The 12068-nt window shown below is 34.9% G+C and overlaps 1 protein-coding gene across 1 annotated transcript; it reads left to right on the forward strand.

Moving 5' to 3' along the window:
• The first annotated feature begins 11358 nt into the window (after positions 1-11358).
• Positions 11359-11868, forward strand: LOC107879099. Its single transcript, XM_016726217.1, has one exon. It carries the CDS (start codon positions 11359-11361, stop codon positions 11866-11868), a length of 510 nt encoding a protein of 169 aa, XP_016581703.1.
• Positions 11869-12068: the final 200 nt, after the last annotated feature.

Consider the following 12068-nt stretch of genomic DNA (forward strand, 5'->3'; position numbering starts at 1 on the left):
ATGTTGAGGTTTTTTAATAACTTACTTTGTTATTGAATTTGTTTAAGGTAATTTTATTTGATTACTAAATTTATGTTGTCTTGCCAATCCTTTAAAAGTAGTTTTAACATTCCAACTTTCGCAAACGACACGTGGTTATCACTAATGAAAATATACTTTTATCATAATCGGCTAATTCTTTTGAAAAACACATTACTGATATCTTAAATGAGATTAGTATAGCAAACTTCACCATTTTCTTTAAAATATAACAAAAGATAAATAGATAAAATCTCAATTTTAACTTAATCGAGAAAGTTATCAAAATTTCAGATTTTTCCAAAAGAGTTTATTCATCTACTTTAACTTTTTATTTAGTACGAAACTCTAATGTTCAAGCTATATTTTATATTTTTAATTTTCATTCGGGTTTTTCAGATTCTCAAAAGATTAGCAACATGAGGTATTATACATTCTTTCGCTACCATGTACAAGGTATATAGTATTACTTTCACAACAGCTATTTTACATCATATCTGTTATTACTATTATTATTTACCATAATATTTATTACTATTTCAATTATTATTATCATCGTTATTAATATTGTTATTATTACCATTATTATTATTATTTCAAGTTTGTTATGCCTATTATATTATCACATTTTACTTTTCGCTTATTTTTAATCTAAATCTATTTAAGTTTCACAAATTAATTAAATTTTACATCTTTTCGTACTTTAAATATATTCATATTCACATTTGTCTCAAATTATTCCACGCTTAAAAGTTTTTTTTTTTTGGTTATTCACCTATTCAACTTTACACATGTATAGATAATAAAGTTTTTTTTCCCTTTATATCATCCAAATTATAAAAAATAAAAAGCTATTTTTCTCATATCTTAAAATATTCATTCATATATGCGATGATTGCATCACTTCCTTGTACATGGCAGTATCACGTTTGTTATACCTTAAGTTTTCTTGCTTTTATATAAAATAACAAGTAAAAAATAGTGATAAAAGTTTTCTTATCACCATTTTCATAAATAAATAAAAGCAAAGGTTTTTCTAAACTAAACTTAAGGACTATCTTTGGATAGGTTCTGAGGAGTGCCTAACACCATTCCTCGAGTAATCAAAACCCTTACGTAGAATCTCAAAATGTTTTTAATCGACCAAAACAGAGTTTTACATAAAAAAGTGGGTTTTCCAATTTTTTCTAAAAAGCTAGGTGGCGATTCCAAAAAATAAATTTTCAAAATCTAAGAGTCACGACTTGTCACCATACGTTGTGTGTTGTTTCGACCGATTTGAAATATGGCGCGACAGAATGATGACTTTACTGGGGATTTTTTGAACTTAGGTTTGGCCTTAACATGCTTAGTTTAGGATTTCGTACTTTATTGTGTTATTTGCTTGCTCGTCTTTATATCGTGCTTTTTGTGAAAGGACGCAAGCCAAATTCGAACTTGCATTCCTTATTTGTTTTTACAAAACTACTTGTTACTGCTTTATCATTTGCACTGTTCTTATCGAGTCTTGGTCGTACACAATTCACACACCAAACACGTGAGTAATGTATTGCACTCCTTCGAACCTTCTTTGGATTCCTTAGTTTCAGAGTCAGTGCATTAGTTTCAGAGTCAGTGCAGTTAGGCTAGTGCACCTTCTTGCAGCTATTCAATCCCATTCTTGAATATTTAGGAAAAAATCCTACTCTAGTAATAGGTCATATTACATACCCCTTAGGTGGAACGATCTATGGTATCGTTTCCGTAATTACGGAGCCACCCTTCGTCTCAACAGGTCCTTCATGAACCGAACAACACTATATGTGTGAAATGACTAATTGATTCAAATGTTAAGACCGTAATAAATTTAGGACATTGAGCTTAACCTAGGACTGTCAAACGGGCCGGGCTGGGCCGGGCCAACCCAGAACCGGTCCTTCTACTTTAACCAGATTGAGGGCCTGTTAAGGGCCGAGCCCAACAGTAAAAAAATTAAAGCCCACCCGAACCTGGCCCACTTAACCCAACCTGGTCAAACCCACTAAAACCCGATCAAACTCGGTTAAAAAAAGGTCAAACCCGGTAAAAATATAAAAAAAAAACTTTCTTTCAATATACATTACATATAGTCATATACCCACCTATATACTTTATAAATACATTAAATAATATATATAAACTATATATATAGTATATACTACATTAGAATTTAATAAATATATACACATATATACAATTAGTCAATTACTTATATATACGCATCATTCAATGTATATATACTACTACTTATAAAATATACTACATTATATATAGATATAATTATATACTAATTAATAAAATATATACACATGTATATGTTAAATATACGCTTGTATAGAAGATATATACACGTGTATACGCACCATTCAATGTATATATACTACTACATATAAAATATACTACAATATATATACATTACAATATATATAGATATAATTATATACAAATTTATAAAACATATACACATGTATACGTTCTATAGAAGATATATACTCATATATACGCACCATTCAATGTATATATATTATTACTTATAAAATATACTACATTATATATACATTACAATATATATAGATATAGTTATATACTAATTTATAAAACATATACACATGTATATGTTAAATATACACTTCTATAGAAGATATATACTCATATATATGCACTATTCAATGTATATATAGTAGTACTTATAAAATATACTACAATATATATACATTACAATATATATAAATATAGTTATATACTAATTTATAAAACATAAACACATCTATACGTTAAATATACACTTCTATAGAAGATATATACTCATATATACGCACCATTCATTGTATATATACTACTACTTATAAAATATACTACAATATATATACCTTACAGTACATATAAATATAGTTATATACTAATTTATAATACATATACACATGTATATGTTAAATATACACTTCTATAGAAGATATATATACGTGTATACACACCATTCAATGTATATATACTACAATTTATAAAATATACTACATTATATATACATTACAATATATATATATATATAGTTATAGTTATATACTAATTTATAAAATATATATACATGTATACGTTAAATATACACTTCTATATTAGATATATACACAAATATACAAAACATATGCTACTTAATATAATCAATTAATAATATTTGGTAGTAAATTAATAGTATATTAGAATTAAGTTTTTAATTTAAAGTAGAACACTAGAAATTCAATTTAAAATTTTAAATCGTTAAATGAAAAAATATAAAAAGCAAGGACTAAGGAGTGAATGAATTTGGGGAATTTTATTGATTGTAAAATAATCCGAAATTTATAATTACATGAATGAAAAATCGACAAATTATGCATCATTTTTTCCAATTCATCCATGCTTATATTAACAGGAACTTGCATAGGATAATCGAAGTCAACGGGAGCAAAACCATGCATTGGACTTGATTCTGCTGAGTTCTCCTGTGAAGACATAATTTCTTCAAGTTTCAGCTCGTCGCTCGGCTGCGATTCCATTCCTTGGATTCTTCTTTCCGCTCTAATCCAATCTCTGAGGCAAACTAGAACATTCATTGCATTGCTTTCCAATGAGTGTCGGTTGTCTCCAAGCTGCTGTCGTCCCTGACTAAAGGCGTTCTCTGATGCAATGGTTGACATTGGAACATTAAAGATATCTCTTGCTAATCTTGAAAGCACATGATATTGTGTTTCATTACTCCTCCACCATTCCAATGTGTTGATCCGTTGTCTGCGATCCTCTGGTGCTGACCGAAGATAATATTTTAGCTTTTCTCGATAAGTTGATGTGTAAGTTCTCTCGTCAACACTGTTCCAACAATTTAAATAAAAAAAGAAATCAGGAAAACCACTATGTGCCGGCCTTTTAGAAGATGATGGATCCTCGGAAGGATGAGGAGCGACAGTTGGAGTGATATTTGTAGGTATGGCTAAATCAAATAAACCAGCATAGTGATTGTATAATTTTTCTATGTAATCCTTTGTATCATTCATAGCCGTCCACAAATCAGGTTGTACTTGTTCAGAATCATGGTTAGTATTTATTTCTAAGTTAGTATAAATAAGAGTACTAAAGTGGCATATATTATTATATTTCATCCACAAATTTAGCATAGCACCAACCAAGTAAATAGGGGGAATCAGAAAAAAATATTTTTTAAATTTTGTAAACATGACACCAACAGCTTCTTTATAAACTTCTTTATTTTTATATTCTTTGAGCAAACCAAAAATATCGGCTATATATGCCAAAATATTACAAACAGTAGGATAATAAGCACCGAAAAATTCAACTGTAGCTACATAAAATTTTTCTAAAAACTTAACAAGATCATTAATTACAAACCAATCAGAATCATGTAGCATGCAATCTGCAGAATCTTCAAATGAACCGCAATATTGGTTAAAAGCTAGTGTAATAGGAAATCTATATTTATAACAAGTTTTTAAAAATTCATACGTAGAATTCCATCTAGTATCAATTTCCTCAGCATTAAAATCGGTGTAAGTCCATTTTCTTGACATTTAATTTTAAATTCTCTAATTCTCGATCTACGATTATATCCTTGAATAAAACCAACGGTAAGACGAATTTTTTTAATATAAAACTCAAAAAACGCAAGACCATCTTTTACAATTAAATTATATATATGACATGCATACTTAATATGAAAAATTTCTGGCAAGGGCGGAGATAGCGTAGATTTTAATTTTTTTATAACACTCTTGTTGTTAGAAGCATTATCAAAAATAATACATAAAATTTTATTTTTGATACCATAATATCCGACAATTTTAACAATAGAATCAGCAATAAATTGTCCAGTATGTTTGCGATCTTCATATAAAAAAGCAAGAATACGTTTTTGCATCACAAATTACTATCCATCCAATGAAAAGTAACGGTTAAATAATCATTTTTATTTACAGCACGACCAAGATCAGAAGTTAGAGATAATCTACATTGAAATTTTTTTAACAATGTTGATAAATAAAAACAATATTATGAATGAAGTCTAAAAATATCAGACCGATAAGTAGTTCTAGAAATACCGTTAAACATAGGATTATAAATTGCTTGTATATAATGAATAAATGCATGAGAACAAGGAAAACTAAAAGGTAAACAACCCACAACTACCATTTTAGCTATTTCTTCCTGGTCCCTCAATTTATTATACTTCTTTGCTACGTGATCGGTTGCGGGGTCCATTCTAGTTTGCGTTGGCCCCCAATATCCCCACCACCTTGTGCAATATTTAACTCTCTTTTGTGATCTTCAACTATATGTCTCATTAACATATCCGTACCCCCTTGCTTGCCTCCACTTCTATGCTTATATATTTATTGACAAATATTGCATTGCACCTCATTATCTGATATATGTTCAAAAAATTACCATGTAACACTAGTTTTTTTATGAGGTCTTGGGGCACTGGGAGGATGGGGATGGAGATTAACCGATTTAGATCTAACGTTAGCATTTCCTACTATGGGTGTCTCAGCAATATTTTCATTATCTTCGTCTAAATTAACCACATCTACTTTATTTTCTTCTTCTATACCGTAATTTTTCTGAGCTTCTACATAATCCATATCGTGAGCACCTACACCTATTTCTTTCTCAAAAGGTGTACCAAGCGGCAACGAAGGCGAAGACACACAGGTATATCTACTACTTGAACTACCTCTAGTAGTTCGCTTTTTACTACCACTACTGCTTCCGGGACAAAAAATTTTAACACCTTTAGTAGCGAGATTTCTTAATTTATCCATAATATAAATTAAATTAAACTAAAAATATTTGAAATATAAAAATATAATAAAATTAAATATTAAACAATCAATACAATAAATAAAAATTAAACATAAGGGACGAAACAACAATACCAAATTTTAAAAGTATCCGAAGGTTGCGACTTTGCAAACTTCCGCTCGTACTTTGTAAACAAAAAATTAAAAAATTAAAGTGAACACTTTAAGAAATTGAATATATTGAATATTTGAGAATTGAGAATTGAGATTTGAGAGAGTGAAAAATTGTGTAAAAAATGATTTGAAGTTGTGGGGTATTTATAGAATTTTTTTTGGGATTAAAAAATAATTTTTAATGTAAATTTTTTTATTTTAATAAATGGGCCCAAACTAGCCGTTTGGACCCAAAAACTACTATATAAACATTGGATCAATGGCTAGTTTGGCCCCAAATCCATTTTTTTTTAAAAAAAGTTACCAGGCTGGGCTGATTAACCGGGCCCAAATTAAAAAAGAAGGTCCGAGAACCGGAATCTTAAAACCCTTGGGCTTACCGGGCTGGGTCAAACCGGGCCGATTTATTATGTGGGCCGGTTTGGGCCGGTTAAAACCGGCCTGTTTGACACCCATAGCTAACCTTACCCTTTTTAGTTGCACAAATAGAAATCAACCAAAACCTCATCAATATCCACATGCTGACTGACATACCATGGGTCTTGAGACACTGGTAGGGAAATATTTGATTAGCACATGGAGAGGAGGTGTTCGAATATTTGGGATCTTTGACAGATTTGGTGAAGATAAAGGCAGATGAGCTACTTATTTGATTTCTAGTCGAGTTCTGGGACCCGACTATAGTTAACTTCAGGTTCATGGACTTTGAGATCACGCCTACTTTGGAGGAGGTCAGCCAAATGGCTAACTTGCCATTGGCGGGGCGGGTACCTTTAGCCCCACAAAATACTTCAGGGAGTGGTTTTCTGTGCTTGATCGGGCTGAGAGTCGGTGCAAGCTTGAGGATGGCGGAGATAGATTGGATAAGCCTGGGTTATCTTTTTAAGAGGTTCGGTAAGAGGGAGAGTTATGACCATTTTTTAGAGGAGTTCTTCTTTACTAGGATCGACTGGGAAAGACATAAGGTCATTGTCTTTATGGCGGCTTTCCTTGGCGTTATAGTATTCCCGATGAGAAAGACCGGATCAGCATCCACATACTCCTCACGGTTATATTCATGTGTAGGGGATCAGTCAGAACTACTATTGTGCCGATGATTTTAGCGGAGATATTTCGATCTCGGTCTGCACTCTCCAGAGGACATGACTTTTTCAGAGGTTGCAACCTAATGCTCCAAGTTTGGGTATTAGAACATTTTTGTCGTAGGGACGATATCAGAGAGGCAGGTCCTAACCAGATTCACAACCATAGACTTAGGGTGGCTATGTGTGAGATACCAAATAGTGAGGAGCAAGGGCGTGTTTTCTTAACCCATCTCACCGGTAACCTCATCCAGTGGAGACTATCATGGGTTAGTGGTCGAGTAATGCTAAGGAGACATTACACTTATTACCTTGAGTTGATAGGGTTGGAGGGAATCCACCCGTATGCGTCGAACATTTAAAATATGTGGATTGTGGTCGAACATGGCATTAGTGGAGGTAGATTATGAAGGAAGAATACCAATGGAGAGACTTGGCAATTTAATCAATAGGTGGGGATAGATCTTCAGTTTAGGCATGAGTGGTAACCCATACTGCACTCCCGAGTATTACATATGGTACATGTCGGGAGGAATCCTAGCCCGACCAAGCTATGAGTCACTCCAGCGCTTGCAGACATTCATAGAGCAGACCACATTCGAGAGCAACTGCTGCACCTTAGGCCTGTGACCACTACCATGTGCGAGCAGGTGATTCCGGGATCATTGGATCACCTCATCCACACAGTATATGACGAACCCGAGGAAGAAATGGAAGAGGACCTGGAGAAAGATTCGGAGAAGGATCCGATGGAAGAGCAGGAGGGAGAGCTGACAGAGAAGATGGATGAGAAGCCCGAAGAAGAAGAATACGGACCCATAGAGTTCGGTGGAGGGGAAGACGAGGACCACCAGGGACAGCAGTCGGACGGGTCCCCAAAGTATCACCCAGGGCCTTACTATAACCTCGACGATGATGATGATGATCCCCCTAGCTGACCTTATGATCTATCTGCTATCTCTGATTCCTAGGGGGGGAGGGTCCTGCACGACATATTTGTACTTTTGTCTTCCATTTATACTTTCCCTAAAAGGTCTTGCATGACCTCTACTGATGTTGCTATATGCCTACTATGATGTAATCTTTAGTTCAAGACTTTTTCTCTTTGTAACTCGTGGTTTCACACTTTGCCCTATTATTAATCAAAGCACTTTTTTTCTGAATTTTAAAATCAATTGGAACTTTGGATCAATTAATCATACTTGCACCGTAGGCCCATCTCTGGCAAAAAGAGGCACCATATTAGGACTCATTTTTTATATCGCCTAATTGGCTTATATATGTGTTATGTACTTGTTACACTTTCGTTATCTTCCCAAACTAACATAGTTTCCTTTTGTTTTTTTCTTTCTTTCTTTCTTTGTTTCTTTCTTTCTTTTGTTTATCAATCCCTGATAAAAGAAAGTTGATTTGTGTCGACATGCAAACTGGCGAAATTCTAATACAACCTTTGGTCCAAAGGAAAGATGACTAACAAGGACAAATCCGACAAAGCTGTGATGGTCCCAGTAGATGACACCGAGAGTTCCCAGAGGCCATAAGACACCCAGAACGACGAGCAAATGAACATGGTGCAAGAAATTGAAATCTTGAAAGAGGAGCTACGTCAAATGCGAGATCTAACTAAGCTTACAATAACTAGCTTTCTCACTTAGTTGCAGGCTTCAAGTGTCAAATTACTTCCAAGTGCTCCCGTTAACCAAGAAAATATACCGTATGGCTACAACCTGCTGTTGGGAAGGCTATGGATCCACATGGCAAGAGCCGTTTCTTCCACTCTTTATCAGTGCGTAAAGTTTGACTGGGGTCGCACAGAAGTTACTATCCATGGAGAACTCAATCATCCCATCTATTTTGTTAATTCGGTCTCGGTCAACAAGGAGTTGGATGTAGCCACTTTCCATACCCTGGAGATCATGCAAGCTACCAGGACCGACGAGAAGACATAACCAACTGAAGGGAAAATGTCGAGTGCTAAAAAGATGGTTGCGTCGGAGATGTTAAACTATGGGTATCAACCCAAGACAGGGCTAGGACCAAAAGTTGATGGTATAGTAGAGCCAATCCAGCTAAAGCGTCAGAGAAGTACTACAGGTCTTGGATATAGGACCATTTCTGGATGAGCCTACGGTAAAAGATTTGGAGTGATGGTAATCGTGCCAGCCTAAGTCCCAGTTTCAGGGGAAACAGTTAATGAAAATATCATAGAAGGGATAGGAAATCTATTTTTGGCCGTGATCGAAGGATAATTGGAGATAGATTTCAAAAAGCTTACCATCTATGACGCCAAACCTGGTGAAGTTCTGCAGAATTGGACCATTAGCCCATCCCCATTCCGATAGGAGTCTTGGTAGTATGGGATTGTTGTTGTTTTTAAAAATTATTTTTTTTCCATGATCAATTGAGGCTTGAATCATGCCGAAACTTTTTTTCTCGCTACTTTCCTCTTGCCAAAGCTTAGTGCTTTTTATCAATAAAAGTTCTTATTTTCAAAACTTATTTTTCTATTTTCAATATTTATTTACTTTACTAGCCTTTTGTACTTTTCAGCGTAAATATTAATAAAAATCCTCGTTCCACGATTATGACATGTAAGGAATTCGCTGAGAAAAATACAAACGATGAGCAATATTGCGAGGAGTACGATGAAAGTATGATGCCTGAAAACCTACCGCAGGAGATCGAGCAACTCGAGAGTCAGAAGAAGCCTAATATGGATGAAACTGAAGTCGTCAATTTGGATGATGAAGAAATAGTAAAGAAAACACGAGTCAGCATATACTTGGAGGTTGAAAGGAAGCAGGAACTAATAGGCCTGCTCAAGCTATACATTGATGTGTTTTCTTGGTTTTATGATGACATGACTAGTTTAAGCACTAATATCGTCTCGCATAGACTTCCGACTAACCCCGCATATCTGCTCGAGAAGCAAAAGACGAGGAAATTCAAATTTGACTTGAGTTTGAGAATTAAGGAGGAAGTGACCAAACAAATATAAGCCAACATCATGAGGGTTATAACTTATCCCACCAAGATAGCCAACATCGTGCCAGTATCGAAGAAGGATGGGAAGATAAGAATATGTATAGATTATCTAAATCTCAACAAGGCTAGTCCAAAAGATGATTTTCCTCTCGTAAATATTCACATTCTCATCGATAATTGCGCAAAACATGACTTTCAGTCATTTATTGATTGTTTTACAGTATTTCATCAAATTTTGATGGACGAGGATGATGCGAAAAAGATAGTCTTTATCAGTCCATGGGGAGTATACTGCTACAATTTAATGCCATTTGGACTCAAGAATGTCGGTCCAACATACATGAGGGCCATGGCCACTCTTTTTCATGATATGATCCACAAAGAGATCGAGGTGTATGTGGATGACGTTGTTATCAAGTCCAAAAGGAGTTTGGGTCACCTGGATGACTTATGAAAGTTCTTTGAAAGGTTGTGAAGGTACAACCTAAGGTTGAATATAGCTAAATGCGCCTTTGGAGTTCCCATAGGAAAGTTGTTGGGATTCATTGTTAGTAGGAGATGTATAGAGTTGGATCCATCCAAGATAAAGTCAATCCAAGAATTACCACCTCATAAGACCAAAAAGGACGTAATAAGCTTCTTGGGTCTCTTAATTACATCAGTCGGTTCATAGCCCATTCCACGATAAATTATGAACCAATATTCAAGTTATTGAAGAAAGATGCCGCCACCGGATGGACTGAAGAATGTCAGAAGGATTTTGACAAAATCAAGGAGTATTTGTCTAACCCACAGTACTAGTTCTACCATTACCAGGAAATTCATTGTTGTTATATCTATTTATTATGGATAATGGATTTGGATGTGTGTTTGGGAAGCATGATGATACAGGGAGGAAAGAGCATGCCATTTACTACCTGAGTAAGAAGTTCACGCCGTATTAAGCCAAGAACACATTATTGGAGTGGACTTGTTGTGCATTGACTTGGGTTGCACAAAAGTTAAGACACTACCCGTCTGCGTATACCACGTACTTAATCTCAAGAATAGATCCACTCAAGTACATTTTTCAGAAGCCAATGCCTACTGGAAAGTTGGCAAAATAGAAGATTTTGTTGAGTGAGTTTGACATTGTGTATGTGACACAGAAAGCCGTCAAAGGACAAACTTTGGCTGATCACCTTGCAAAACATCCAGTGGATCAAGATTAGATGCCACTCAATACCTACTTTCCTGAGGAAGAGGTATTGTTTGCAGGAGAAGATATCTCAGAGATGTATGATGGATAGAGAATGTTCTTCGATGCAGCAGCAAACTTTAAAGGAGTCAAAATTCGAGCAGTCCTAGTTTCAGAAACAGGTCAACATTATCCGATCTCGGCAAAGATTAGGTTGCCTTGCACGAATAATATAGCAAAATATGTGGTTTGGATTCTTGGACTTAGGATGGAAGTAGACATGGACCTCAAAGAGCTTTTCGTGATAGGAGATTCAGATTTGTTGATCCATCAGGTGCAGCGAGAATTGACCACCAAGAATGTCAAAATTCTTCCTTATGTGCAATGTGTTAAGGAGTTAATTAAAAGGTTCACGAAGATTGAATTCATACACGTCTCTTGGATTCAAAATGAGTTTGCTGATGCCTTGGTGACAACATGTTCAATGATCCAGCATCCCGATAAGAATTACATCAATCCCATCGTAGTGGAAATACATGATCAACAAACATACTGTTTCCATGTAGATGAAGAGCCAGATGGAAAGCCGTGGTACTATGATATCAAGAGGTTACTCAAAGCATGAGAATATCCAGAAGGCGCTACTGGAAAGTAGAAGAGAACTTTAAGGAGGATGGCCAATCACTTCTTTCTCAACAAGGAAATCTTGTATAGGAGGACTCCAAACTTGGGATTGTTACGATGCGTCGATGCCACGGAGGCCACAAGATTGTTAGAGGAGATATATATGCAGGAACATGTGGACCTCACATGAATGGTTTCATG

The sequence above is a fragment of the Capsicum annuum genome, chromosome 8, assembly GCF_002878395.1.
Source record: "Capsicum annuum cultivar UCD-10X-F1 chromosome 8, UCD10Xv1.1, whole genome shotgun sequence".
Classification (NCBI taxonomy): Eukaryota; Viridiplantae; Streptophyta; class Magnoliopsida; order Solanales; family Solanaceae; genus Capsicum; species Capsicum annuum.